Source organism: Parasteatoda tepidariorum, chromosome 4 (assembly GCF_982258835.1).
Source record: "Parasteatoda tepidariorum strain Cologne lab strain chromosome 4, Ptep-v5.0, whole genome shotgun sequence".
Classification (NCBI taxonomy): Eukaryota; Metazoa; Arthropoda; class Arachnida; order Araneae; family Theridiidae; genus Parasteatoda; species Parasteatoda tepidariorum.
Window position 1 is genome coordinate 121947913 of NC_141758.1, and position 15229 is coordinate 121963141.

The following is a 15229-nucleotide window of genomic DNA, read 5'->3' on the forward strand; positions in this document are numbered from 1 at the left end:
GTATACAAAATTAAACTTACACGAGAGAGTAATGTTTAGAAAGATTACTTTAATGTTGTTTTTGATTTTTAAATTTAGTATATAAAATAGAGGGTGAGTATAAACGAATTTTAAATATTTCTATTTTTGAAACTAATATCACAATTAGAGAAGAAATTAAAGAAGAATATTTTAAAATACCTTTCATTTTTCGTTACAAATGTTCATTATGTGACCTTTCAAAACAGGGGTGTCAGAACGCTTCGATTTTGTTGCTTCCTACACAACCCAACACATTGCGTTATTTTAAGTTAACATTAAATCCAGAGAAGGAACCTGGTGATGGGCGGCCGTTTCATCTATTAAGAGGAGATTTCAGATATTTAGGAGCTTGAGATTAGAGATGCAGAACTTTTCGTACAGCAACACCCATCAACGCGTGCAAAAACTTTAAGACGTATCGTCAAATACTGTTCATGACACACGAAAAGCAGCTCAACCGAAAGAGGCACGATTGTGGCACACACGAGATAAATTTGCATATGACTGAGTCAAGACAACCATCACAGAATGACTCTCGCCAGATACAAAACCTATGAAAAGTCTGGTTCTTCTGTAGCACATGCAAAGGAAATGAGTTTGCCAAAGAAAGTTGGGAATGAATCGGTAAAACCTGTTTATGAAAATGGGATGAATGCTACAAAAACTTTGCGAGTTTACCATCAAAACCATTGCCAAATACGTGGCCCATGCTCCCCGCAAGCTCTGAGTGATATAATAAAAGAATTCGAAGAAACTGGCTGCGATAGAAAGCGACTGTTTCTGAGAATGGAATTTATGGAAGTGACTTCAGAACATAAGCAAATTTCAAGAGGTTGTTTTGGATATTACGAAATCAACGATTCTAAAGTTACTACGATTTGTATTCAAATGTTTCCATATCGATACCAGTATGTCCAGACAAGTCTTCAGATAGTATGGATGCATGAGGTTCATTTTACCATCATCAACACCAAAAATCGCGTGCATCAGGCAAACACGAATCCGCATACTGTGATACCACTACCTTTATAGGAGGCTGAAGTTATTGTGTGGCGCGGCATTTCAAGCACAATTGTTCTTGGCCCGTACTTCTGAACGGAAGCAACACCAACGGGGTTGCTCTGTGACAGGCTCACGCTACGCAGCCACGTTGCAAAACTACGTCATATCAGAATAGCTGCAGAGAAATGCACTGAATAACGTCTTTTGGATGCGAAATAGCGTACCTAAATGTATGGCGACGTGTGTTCGCAGGGTCCTGGAGCAGCAATCGTGTCACCTCACGTCATTTTCTATTTCTGTGGTTTTCGGGACCTCAATTCTATGGATTTCAGGTTGTGGGAAATCAAATATGGGTCTGGTTCTCAAATCTAGAGTGTATGTGTACGAACTTTGCTGGATTCGAAAGACTATTAATCGTCAGGTGGAAAACGTCCCTCGTGTTGTCATACGCTTGGCTTTATTGTTCCCCTCACTCAACGACATGTAGAAAACAAGGTAATTTTATTTTAAGAAGTATTATATACATGCATCCTAAATTTATGATTCCTGCTATCGTAAAAGTAACTAGTAGTTGTAAAAGTAAGAGTAAGTTGGTTCGAATGTGTATCATATCTTACTATTATTATAAATTTTAGCGTTACTGGATAACAAACATGAAATTTTACACTAAGTAGGGTAAAAGAATATTCTAGGTGCTTCACTACACCCGAAACTATTTTTAGATTTGGAACATTTAATGAAGCACCACTTTGGCACAAAGCAGTTGCCGTTATTTTTGGTGTTCGCATACACGAAACTTTTTGGCATACAAAAGTTTATCGTTTTAAAATGTATTTATAAGTTTGTCATGTATAATGTATATTATTCTTATAATGTATATGTTTTTAGTTGTAAAATAGGTATAAATTAGATTTTAATTTCTAAATATTTTATTTCCATCTGTTCTGTTTTGCTAAGCCTAATTCGAACTCGTCTCACTATTTCTTGTGTCATCTGCAAACTATTTTTGTTTTAATAATTAGTTTGTGTATGCATCCTAAACCAAATGATCTTATTTGTAACTGTACCGTAAATATAACTTAACTGACACTTATGTCTATCATATCTCATTGATATTGTATTAGAAAACTTTTACGGTGTTCCTTGATGCTCTAAGAATTATCTACATCGCTTTTGGTACAAAGTGCATTTTAGTTGTTTATGTATTTCTAGTGTAGACAAACAATACATTTGTAATCAAATTCGATTCACGTTCACCGTGTTTTGCATCAGTGGATTGTAATCAGTATCTTGGGAACGTCATGAGATATAATTTTATGGGGTTGTGCCAAAACACTACTTTTGACTCCAAAAAACTTAAGGAACGCCATTGTAGAGCATCATTGACGGTTAAAATGCGTGTCAGGAAAAAGATGACAGATGAAATGAAACCGAAAAAAAAAACTTGAAATGTTTTCCCTTAATTTCGCATATCATTTGTTGAAATATGTGAAATATGGTTTCGAAATTATAAATATTAAAAATTCAGTCCATTTTCTGATATAATCCTAAGCATTTCATTTTATTTAATATATAATTACAAAAGCTTATATTGTTTTCAAATAAGAACAATCTTCTAAGACTTATAGATAGAAACGTGAGTTTAAACAATTCAATGATATTAATTCTAAACTGAAACGTAAATACATTCAAAATATTTAAAGCAAACGAACATTTCTTAAATTTTCTTTCGTCTTTACATTTCTATGAATCGATATTCAACCAGATTGTTTTTTTTTTTTAAATTTCTCTGCGAAATGTAATGAATAATTAACACGCATTTCGAGAAAAATTAATTAATCTTAATTTATAATAAAGTGCCCGTTCGAAAATAACACCGATAAATATCCCCTTTCAGAGTACATAAAAAAAAGAGAAATGAAATAATTGAATTTGTATTCGAACTTTTAGTAAAACGCTTATAAAAGTGTTATAATCCTTCGGAAATTCTTACATTTCATTAATTTTCTGTTCTTAAACTACGATGCCATTCTTCTCATTGAGTTTCACGTTTTTTAATCATTGTTAGAGACTGAAATTAGATTAAAATGATTCCTTACCGTATAACATTTATTTAATAAATTTAATTAATTGAAACACATAAACTAATTTACATACTTTTAGATTAAAATAAATCTTCTCTTCTGAGAATTTTTGTTCTTTTTAACGTCTGTAGAATTTTCTTTACTCTGATATGTAGTTAATAATTTATCATTGGAATTTGCAGATAAAATAATTCAAATAGTTCATTTTATTATGCAGATTTAGTGCAAAAATTTTGTTAAATTTATTTTTTGGATATGCTATAAATACTAATTTATTGTTTTCTTAAAATTAAATAAAACTTGCTGCAAAAGAAAATTATAGTTTTATAGGGATTAAGTTAAGGGACCTACTATAAGAAAATGCAGTTTTCAAACATTGTAATAACTTCTCGAGACCCAGTTTTAAACAAAATAAGTTTTTACTCAAAACTTAGGAGAAAGTAAACACAATATATGCGATAAAATATTTTTATAAAGAAATTCAATTTTATTAAAATTTAACTATTTTTAAATTTTACGTAAAAAGGATGCATTTCATTCATGAGCACTTTTTACTCATCCATATTTCTCTTAAACGGTGACAGCCCGACTTTCAAGTGTGTGAGCTGTCATAAGTATGAAAGCGTTAACGTACATGTTTACAATTTATGAATTCCTTTCTCACGGGGATAACGAAAAGCTAAAACAAAGAGCTATAAATTGCGAAGAACTGAATGGTTAAAAACAAATAGTTTGCATCAACAAACAAAGTGTTCTACATTACGTTTTACTTATACAGTTTAAATAATAATGATTTTTATTCATTAAAAGATGAGTATTCATTGTGCCTTTTAAGTATATAAAAAAGTGTATTCGAAGAGCAAAAAAATAGCAGTCATGAAAGACGTATAGAAGAGATTGTTTTTTTAAAGAAAAATTGTTATTTCGTATCAGTCAATTTTTCTATGAAATATCCTTTATTTCCATTGAAAAATGTTTCTATTAATAATAGCTTATTATTGACTAAAAATTTTAACTTTTTAAAGAGGAATTAGTTTTAAGGATTTTAATAGTTGATATAATTTTTGGCTGGAACACATTGAAATTAACTTAGTAGCGTATAAGGATTTTTCGAGTGAAGGAGCTCACTAGCTCTAAGATTATTTTTTACTTTTATTTCCAATGAGCTGCACAATCGGTCTTGCCGATGATCAGACCCAGTGCGTTCTCCAGAGGTGGTATCCACTCTTTCAGGACCACCACTATGGGTGAGATACCGTTGGTCATGTTAATTTGGACGTCTAGTTTCTGCCACACTAGATGGCAGCACCGAAACTCTATTTGGATGCTAAAGTGCACTAGGAATTTAATTTTGCCGGAAATGCCAAGAGCCAATGAGGCACTCCAGGGATCTTTTACATGCCACATAATCATACGACATGGCCGCTGAGGATTTTCTGCATCCCGAAAATCCGGTGTCTGGGCCGGGGATCGAACCCGCAAACTTGGGCTCAGAAGGCCGACGACAAACCAAGCGCTCACCAACTGGTCCTGCAATTCCCTCACATTGCGAGGGGGTAGCGTGGCAACACGAATTTGGTTTTCTAAGTAGGACCACAAATGCTCTATTGGATTAAGGTCAGGTGAATTTGGGGGCCAAGACATGACTCTGAAGTCACTGGAATGTTCCTCGACGATTTGACCCTTAGGGCATGGTGCATTATCCTGTTGGTAAACACCATCCCCCACGGGAAAAACTGTTGCCATGAATGGGTGAACCTGGTCTGCAACTATGTTCAAGTAGCTTACAGACGTCAGGGATTGCTCTATGAGGATTATGGGTCCTAATGTGCCCCATGAAAACAATGTTCTTGGGCGAGAAACCATGGAAACCTGGGCGAGCCCATTGTTATAGATCGAGGGTGGTCATAATGTAATGGCTCTTCGGTGTATATATATATATATATATATATATATATATATATATATATATATGTGTGTGTGTGTGTGTGTGTGTGCGCGCGCGTGTGTCTGTGTGTAAATGTACGCATATGTGTATGTATTTCTTTACATTTTGGTTTTAAAATAAAATTCAAATACAGTCTAATCCCGTTATAGCGAACGTGGTTTATAGTGAATTCCCGGATAGAGTGAATGAAATGTTCGCTTGCTTGCCTCGCTATGCACATATAATATTATTTTTTGCGGATATAGTGAACCAAAAAAAGAGATGAGATATTATGTAGTTTTTTCTATCTTCCACTGATTTACTTTCTTCATTTTTGGGTCATATTGAAATTTCTACATAAAATACAAATACCGAATTTTGAAACCATCTGATTGAGTGGAATGTAGCCATAAGTATTTTCTCTTGTTTGCTTCTATCTCAGTTTCCCTTCCCTAAATAAAGACTATCTCTAAATGTTTTGTACACAAAGCGAAGAGTCATAATAAATAAAAGCATTTTTTGTTACTACATATTGTTTAATCATTTTTGTATTTCTTTTAATGGCTCATTTGTTTAAATAATGTGTCATAAAAGAGAAGAGTTTCGAAAAATTGTTTGCAGTAGGGATAGAGTGCACCTTGAGGGTTCACTATAGCTGACTGTGACACCATTAAAATAGTGCATTATTAACAACAAATAAATTAAAAGCTTTTATAAAATCTTGAAAAACAGTGTTTTCTATAGAATAATGAAAACCTCATCACCGTTAATGAGATAAACGAATTGAATTTCTTATCATTTTTCGATGAAATTCATAGGATGATGGTTCTTTTTACGTTCGTAAAAGCAGGAATATTATTTCTTAATTGTTGTGGAATATATTGAAAACTGAGTCTCAAGAGTCTCTTTATTTTGTGGGTTACTTCGTGTTTTGAAAAACATTCTAGTTTGAAGAATTTAGTTTCTTGTTACGTCTTGTGGATCGATGTTGTAAGCCGCAGAAAATGTTTCAGTTGCTCCCTATGTCACCCACCATTTTCGTTATTAAAAATTTATATAGGACATTTTGAAATAAATAAAAAAATGTTAAAAGTTTCATTCTGCAATTTTGATACCAAAATAATATTGCTCCCTCAAAAATTTCTTTATTGCCATAAATTATTTCATCTAACAAATATATAAACATATTTTTCCACATGCGTTGGATGTCCAACTGGAGTAACAAAGCGAGAGGAGTAGCACTTCCTTTTAAAAGGATTAAAGAAGTTTATTTATTTCCTTAAATGTTATTTTTTGTCGATATTTTCTAACTGTCTATATTATTCTAAGCCGCTAGCTATTTAAAAAAAAAGTGATGGAGATGGAAAAAGATTGAGAAAAGTGAAAACTTTTTGGAGTGTGTATTGCATTCTCATAAATGACAGAGATTGCCACATTCCGAGATGTTTTCACCGCGAATATGAAATCAAGAAAAAGTGGGGTCAAAGTTAAAGTTAAAGATTATTAGGAAATTCGGTTCGTTTCATACAATCACTTAAATATCCCGAAAATCAAACTATGTCGAAATTTCTATAAATTAGTACTTATTAAACAGCAGAATAGTTGACACTATGAAGTAGTTGAGAAAAATAGAACAAATATAAATATAATATTACGTACTAAAAGAACTGAAACTAGCCACTTCATTTTAAAAATGTGAGGAATGAACTAAGTTTGAATTGAATAAACGAACCAATTCTCCTTTGAAATGAGAGAGACTTTTTTCCAAAGTCAAAATCGAGCTATTTTTAAATGGCAATTTTCTTTTACTATCATTTTAGAAGTTAAATAAATTTACACAGATCATCAGCATTCATTTTACCAAATGAAGTTTCAAAGTTTTCTCCGATGGATCAGCATTTTTTGCCAACAAAGTAGATCCTGAAGAAATTGTAATGGAATAAAAACAAATAATTTATACATTTCTTTATCAAGTAAAAAGATTAAGATAACTTTAACAAAAAAATAATGTTTCAGCAAAAACTCTTACGATCCGTTAATAGTTTCTAATTATTTACAATTTTTCTCAAAATGCTTCCTATTTTGCAAACTCCACACCTTTTTTTAAAGAGTGCAAAATATTTTCTAATCACATTGAAACACAATTGATTTAAGTGGCAGAAAATTTCCAACTTTTACAAGCGAAATCGTTTGCACTTTTGAAAAAAAAAAAAATGCAAACGATTTTTCTTACCGATTTCGGAACGAAAACGATAATAACTCATAAATGTCACTTCCGCCGTCTGGCAACATAGCTTAACTCGATTTCAACTGAGGAATGCAGAGTGAGTGTAAGAATGTAAGAGTGAAGAGTAAAAAGATGGGTGAAGAGAGTGAGAGACAAAAAAAAAAGAGAAGAATAGAGAGGGAGAATTTTCCTTTTCTCCATCACTCGTTTGGAATGATTTTTTTTAATTCTTTTTAATGTGTAATGCGTTTGACGAGAGAGAGACTAACCTGCGGTGAGAATAGGGAGAATGTAAGAGAACATTGTTGGATGGCCTAGGAGCACTTCGCATTACCTATTTCTACCTCTTGGACGAAACGCTTCATCGATGTTTTGAATTTTCCCACCAAATCACACCCTGGAAAAAAAGAGAAAAGAAATATTAGTCATGTTTTAAAGAAAATATAGGGTAACCTGGGGTAATTCCTGATCAAAAAATGCAAACATCTATTTCGTGAAAAAACTATTTAAGATAAAATTTTAATATTTATTGGAAGTTTGAGACTATATGAGATGAGTCCTATGCCACCTTCTTTTGTTTGAAAATCCAATTAGAATTTAAAAGATTTTAAATGTTTAGTGATCAGGAATTACCCCTGGTCTTGATCATTTCTGGGGTAATTACTGATCACTTCTGGGGTAATTACTGATCACCAGTTTTTATTGTATAGGGGCTGTTTAAAAATAATTATATAATGGTAATTAACAAATAAGACATCAAGATCAAACAAATAAACAAAAAAGATATGTTTAAGCATCTAATAAAACAATTTATTTAAAAGCAAGAAAGATAAACACTTTAAATTTTCCAAAAATCTTTGCATCGTGTCTTACATTGTAGGCAATCAGCCAATTCATTCTCATGTTCTGCTGAAATATAAGAGAGTTCCCACATGGGTTACTTTTGCTGGATTTTTTAACTTCATTAAGTGAAAGTGTAAAGTTAAGTAAGGTATGTCAACTCAACAGCTCTGGCAGCAGCTTTCACACTGAAAAGTTTCATTTTCAATCATTAAACGAAATTCACTAATTTTGCTTTCTAGAAGCTTAGTATCATTTTTAGGCCAATAATTTCTCACCATATTTATACTAGGCTAATTTATAAACTTAAAAGTTATTCTAACAATGTACAAACATAAAATTAAGATAGAAGCAAGGTAAAACAAATAAGAGATGGTGCAAATCAGAATACAGTGTTGTATACAGTTAAAAAAATTTTTTGTAATGACAGTTAAAATATATTTTATAGTTGTTCCACTTAATAAATATGAACTGCTTTTAAGAAAGTACAATTAGCTACTTATTAGTTATTTTATATACTATTTATAAGAAGAAATGACAATGATCAGGAATTACCCCAGTGATCAATAATTACCCCATCTGTAGGGGGCAGCATTTGATATAGTTTCCTATAATCAATTCTAATGTTTACAGTAGATATGAAACAATTAAACAAAAGCTAATTCTATTTTTATATCAAAGAAGAAGAAAATAAGTCAAAATATTTATTATTAAGAGAAGGAAGGGGATCTTTGCAGAAATGTGCACATTTTGAAACCCATCTTTGAAATGGAAAATACAGAAAGCAGTTTAAAAGATACTTATTTAGTTAGATTAAACAAAAAACTATTATTAAGTAAATGTAGTTATACTTTAGTAAAGTGTACAAGCATTCTTGTCCATGTCTCAAATTTAAAAAAAAATTTTTTTTTTAAAATAAAACTTAGGTGATCATTATTTACCCCAGAAACAGAGCGATCGTGAATTACCCCGGGTCACCCTACACTCCCTGTTGGCCAAATGATTAGATTTTCTGCAAAATATTAAGGTATGCAACTTTTACGCGACTGAAACCGGTTTACACTTGCTTACGTTCGTTTATGAATTGGTTGAATGAGACAATAGAAATTCGATGATTGGATAAATGAGACTATATATTATATAAATATAGAATATTTATTACATCATGTATCAGTATATCAGTAGATTATAGTAATTAGACCCTCTGTAGTTATAATAACATGTTTTGAACGAGTTTGTATGCAATACTTTTATATTTAAACATACATGCAATGGGTTTTTATTCGGGAGATTTTTTATATATTTCCTATTTGTATTTAAATTTAACGTACTGACATGACAATGTTAACCTATTGAAACACGAAAGTAAACAAAAGCTGTATACTATTAAGATTTCACATAGAATCTTAAAGTGCGTGTCTTAGAGTCATTTGGACTGCAACATTAATGCAGTAGATAATGATTTTTATATGACCTTATCATAAAATTGTGCAGTTATTTCACTTGGAAAAATTATAATAATTCCTCATCACAAAATTGCGCAACGATTTTAATTGAAAATATTGTCACATTCATTCAGTATCATAAAATTCTTTAGTGATTTCACTTGGAAACATTATTAGGTAAATTCAGTGGCATCCAATTGGGCAATCATTTCACTTATTGGGTTAATTCAGCATAATTGTGCAATGATATAGGTTTGAAATAGTATTAGGATATACAGTTATTCTGAAATTGTGCAATGACTTGACTCGGAAAATTTTGCTTGAAAGTGTCGTTTTGAACCTTGAAAATCTCGCCTATTCAACATCTCTGTAAAATGAGTTTAAAATCAGAGTGTTTTAATGAATTCTTCAGCAGTTGATTGAATATCATAAAACTTTTCAATGATTTCAAATGGAAAATTTTAGATTGTTGTTTACAACTTCTCCCTTCAAATATCACGTGAAAACGGGGGTAACCCCCCTTACTCATTGCGGAAATCTCTATAAGTACCCTGCAATATTTCAGACAAACGGTTGGTAGGGCACTGGGCCCCTGTCCAAGAGGTCGTGGGTTCTATCCCCGCCAGTCGAGGACTCCCCTTGTAGTAAAGGGTGACGGGTTGAATCTGTCGAGTTACAAAGTCCTCCATGGTTCCTCTTGGGGTCCAGGAGTTGTCTTCTGGATTGATGACAAGGCTGAGGGCATGTCGTAAGCCCAAAATCGGGTCGGCTGTTCAACGAAAGTTATAAAACATTCTCATGAATTATTATTGATTTAAATTCCTTAAAGTTGAAAAAAGAGATAAAAATTATTAATATTTAGAACATTTAAGAAACATTTCTTTCTCATTTGGGAAATTACTGTAAAAAGATGAGGGCCCATGTTCTTAAAAAAAGAGAGAAAGAAAATGAAAGTTTGCAATCTGGGTAAATTATGTATAACGTTTAAATAATGTTTAATATTGTTTTGTTTTAATAAAGCTACAATGTTCCCTTATGCTGTGATTTTTATGACTATAATTTGGTATCACAATGATTTCAGATGGAAAAAATTTAGATTAACAAGCAAAGGAATTCGAAACCTCATTAGAAATCCGCAGAACAACGCAGAGTGTGAATAGTTTTTCCTTATCATACATTTTTCAGTGAAATTAAATTCTGAATTTCAATATTTAATCAGGTTAATCACAGAAAAATGTTTGTCCGAGCATTTCATTGCTAAAACCTTAACATGGATAAAATTCGTCATCTCAGTACTGAATAAGATTATTATCAAAATAATTATAACTTTTCATTCTTAAAAATCTTTCTTTTCATTACGATAGTTCCTTAACAATCGGTTATTTTGATGCCAGATGTATCTCACACATTTTTTGTACATTTATATATGACTTTTACAAAACTTTTGAGTTTATCACTTAGATTTACAATCGTTTAATACCCTTACGTATTTTATAAAATTTCAGAATACATTTGTTTATGAACACTAAGATTACTTTTTTAACAAGTAGTAGACATTTTTTTTTCTTCAAAAATTCAATTCCTACTCAGGTCAACAAATTTTATTTCAGTTACTTTTTATTGAATAATAAAAAATTTTCCTCCCCTATAAATGAATGAATTAAATTTAATGAATCCCCAATTAAAAATGAATGAATGAATAAGTGAAAAAACTATATCAAGTGTCATTCACTTCAAGTCTTAAAAAAGTGTATTTGAACTTTGAATGGATAAATAAAAAGTATTTTATGAATGATCTAAAATTTGAACAAGATATATATATATATATATATATATATATATATATATATATATATATATATATATATATATATATATATATATATAGGGAGAGGGTGAACTAATAGTAGGAATGGGAACAAAAAAAAAGGCGCTTGGTATCAGACAAGTATAAAAATATAAATTGGATGACGTGGTCCACACGTAATGTTATTTATTGAATTTATTTGACACAGCGAATATAAAATAATTAACTATTTCAATGTGAGCAATTAGCTCTTTTTTTTTGTTCAAATAGTTAGTCAATATAAGTTAGAAATTATCACTGCTGTTGTTTTTAAAATACGTGAAAAACTGAATAACTTATAGTAACATTTAAAACTATGACTAACGCTATCAGAAAATTCCTTTTCCTTTTTCTTTCATCCTTATTTAATGAATGAATTAGTGTTTGGAAAAAAAAACTGTATGAACATCCAGTGTCATGCACTACAAGTTCAGAAAAATGTCATTGAATGGATGAATAAAAAGTACTTTATGAACGAGTGAAAGTTTGAACAAAATATAGGGAGAGTGTGAAAAAAAAGAAATCAATTTCAAAGATCAAGGACAGTTTCTCTATCATACATAAATGATTAATATTCATCGTGTTACTAATTTATGCAGGCTAGGAGTCTTCAATAAAAACTCTCAAACAAGTGCCGTAAATATTCATCTTTGGCGAGATTTAATTTAGAAAATCATTTACCCATCGTTATGGTTCGTTGCTCGGATGCATTTTGAGCTCATATCGAGAGTTTGTAAACAAGATGCTGCTACACGCAACACCTGTCACTACATATATTTCAAGCGATACTTCTTCCATTTTGGGTCCCGCTTGTCTATTTAGATGAAGTCAAAACAAAAGTCAAATTTATGAAGATAGAATGGGTTATTTAGATTAGATATGCAAATTCCATTTTGACATTTATAAGCTGTCAAGGAAAATGTTTGGTTTGTAGTATCGCAAGGGAAGGTTTTCTATGTTCCTACTATGTGCGATTTTGGATAAATAAAAACGAAGTAAATTGGAGACATCACAACATTTAATATACACAGTTATTTACAAGTTAATATGAAATATATAAACCATTAATACTTTTACATCCCAATGTCTGGAACGTCAAGATAATAATTATTATTGAGTTGTCTTAGCAACGCATTTTATATAAAACTAAAAATAAATGCTTGTTATGTTATTGCTCTTGAGCACCACAGCACTCCCCCCCCCCCGATGAAGAACCTCATGTGTAACGTGCTGGAATGCGCACTGTACGTCCAGATCTAGTCACTTGGGGTGGAATAACAAGCTTCACTCTTTTGTTTCCGTTGAGCTTCACTCTGTAGCAGAAATTGTAGACGATGAAATAGGCCCAAAATTCTTTTCAACCAGTAAAGGTGATTCTGTAGAAATGTCCGAAAAATAGGGCTTTATTCTATCTATCGATACATTAACTTCTTTTTGCCTCATTTTAACAGTGAACATTTTATCGGTTCTCTTTGAAACTTTATAGGGTCTATGATAGGGTTGTTGCAAACTATGTCGAACACTGTCAGTACGGACAAATACGTGTGAGCAAGTTTTTAAATCTTTGAATATAAATGGTTTCTGCTTCGAGTGATGACGAAATGGGACGGGTTTTAATTTTTCCATGGTGCTTTTTAAATTGTGAATGAATTCTGATTGCGCTTCAATGTTTGAATGTTCAAAAAAATCATATGGTAGTTTTATATTTTCATCATACATGAGTTCTGCTGGGGTGGCTTGACAGTCATCTCGCAAGGTTGTGCGTAAACCAAGTAGAATAATCGGAAGTGACTTTGTCCAGCTTGGATTTTCATGGCACATTATGCCTGCTTTCAAATTACGATGCCAGCGTTCTACACAGCCATTAGCTTGAGGGTGATATGCAGTAGTTCTATTTCTTTTAAACCCAAGTAACTTTGAAAGTTCTTGGAACAATTGAGACTCAAACTGCGCACCCTGATCAGTTGTAATTACGCTTGGAATACCGCGATCCAATTTTTCAATAAAGCATCAGAAACTGTCTCTGCTCGAATATCAGGTAAAGGAATGGCTTCGCGTGTAGCGATCAATTATCTTAAAGCAATAACTTCTGATGATGGCAAAGGTCCATTCAGGTCTAGATTAATTTCTTGAAGTCGTTGACCAACTATAGGATATTTTTGTGATGTTTAGAAAGTTTGGATTTCTGGCATTTCAAACAACTTTTGGTCCAATCGATAATGTCTTTGTTTATTGACGGCCAAATAAATTTCGATGTAACTAATCGAGCTTTAATTCCAGGATGTGAGAGAACACTTTTCAATACTAGTTTTCTAAAGTTAACTGGAATAAATGGCCTTTTAATTTTTGTGGTAGTATCGCAATATAATGAGAGCCAAAAATAGGAACTAGCGTAAATTTCAAAGAACAGTTTTCGTCATTTCATTAAATCTTTTAACACTTTGGCTAAAGATTCAAAGTCAATTTCAGAAGTAATTCTTATTTCTTCCAATCTTGATAGAGCGTCTGAAACCATGTTATCTTTTCCTAAAATGTGTTGAATTTCTAACGTGAATTGGCTAATCTACTCTAAATGTCTTTGTTGTCGGGGTGATGCTTTCTCCGAGTTTTGTCGGAAAGCGTATACCAGCGACTTGTGATCAGTGAATAACGTAAATTCTCGACCCTCCAACACATATCAGAAATGCTTAATAGATGAATATGCAGCTAACAGTTCCCGATCATAGGTACTATAATTCTTTTGTGAAGGTGTTAGTCGAACAGAAAAGAAACCTACCGGTTGCCAATCATTATTGACGAGTTGTTGCACCACTCCACCTATCGCTATATTGGAAGCGTCTACCATAAGGGCAAGTTTAGCAGATGGCACTGGGTGAGACAAAATTGCTGCAGATTTTAACAATTCTTTGGATTTCGTAAAAGCACTTGAAGCTTCGTCTGACCATTCAATAGTTCGATTATCATTCTTTTTGCTGTTTTTTAAATAATCATCTAAGCATGGTAGGTGTTGAACCGATTGAGGAATAAATCTTTTGTAGAAATTTATAGTTCCCAAAAATCTACTAAGTTTTTTGACTGTTTTGGGTTTGCTGAAATCTTCAATGACTTTGACTTTTTCTTCTGCCGGGAGAATTTCTTTTAGAGAAACAGTGTGACCGACAAAATTCACCTCTGGCTTAGCGAAGTTGCATTTACTGAGATTTAATCTTAATCCAAATTGTTGCAATCTCTCAAAAGCTGTTCTGAGATGTTGTAAATGTTCCTCTTTAGAACGCGATGCAATTAGTATGTCATCCAGATTGACGAAACAGAATTCTAGGCCACGAAGAGCGGCGTGCGTAAATCTCTGGAATGTCTGCGCTACCTTACGAAGTCCAAAAGTCATCAAAGGAAATTCGAACAGTCAGAATGGCGCACTAATAGCTGTTTTTTCTATATCTGCTGGTTCCATGGGAATTTGATGATAAGCTCGATGGAGATCTAATGTGGAATATACAGTACAACCTTCTAATTGGTGTGTTAAATCATGTAGGTGTGGAATAGGATATCTAATGTGGCTGCATTTAAAGCACGATAGTCCCCGCATGGTCTCCATTCGCCATTTTTGAAGTTATACTTCTTATACGAATTCCAACAAGGTTGCGTTAAACGTTTAACGCTAAATTGTTATTGGCCGGGAAGTCACGTGGTAGGATCTAGTTTTCCCTCATTCATTTCCATATTGTTTTGGTTCTCACTAGCATAAAAATAATAAAAGTCATAAAAGTATTGTTTTTCTATAAATAATTTTTTAGTTTGATTTGATACACATATAATTTAATAGGGTAGAATTTTTTA

The 15229-nt window shown here is 32.2% G+C and overlaps 2 protein-coding genes across 2 annotated transcripts in view; both read right to left on the reverse strand.

Moving 5' to 3' along the window:
• LOC107445183 (uncharacterized) overlaps positions 1-15229 on the reverse strand; it is a 176879-nt gene that overhangs the window by 60677 nt on the left and 100973 nt on the right. Inside the window, exon 2 of the mRNA XM_043050878.3 lies at positions 7531-7658. Within this exon, the coding sequence (XP_042906812.1) occupies positions 7531-7564 (34 nt within the window). The 5' untranslated portion in view covers positions 7565-7658. The remainder of the gene's footprint in view (positions 1-7530; positions 7659-15229) is intronic.
• Positions 12701-13213, reverse strand: LOC122271065 (uncharacterized). Its single transcript, XM_043050875.2, has one exon. It carries the CDS (start codon positions 13211-13213, stop codon positions 12701-12703), a length of 513 nt encoding a protein of 170 aa, XP_042906809.2.

Bases quoted from the DNA above. Each gene is read 5' to 3' on its own strand.
- LOC122271065 (XM_043050875.2), bottom strand. From the start codon at position 13,213: ATGTGCCATGAAAATCCAAGCTGGACAAAGTCACTTCCGATTATTCTA.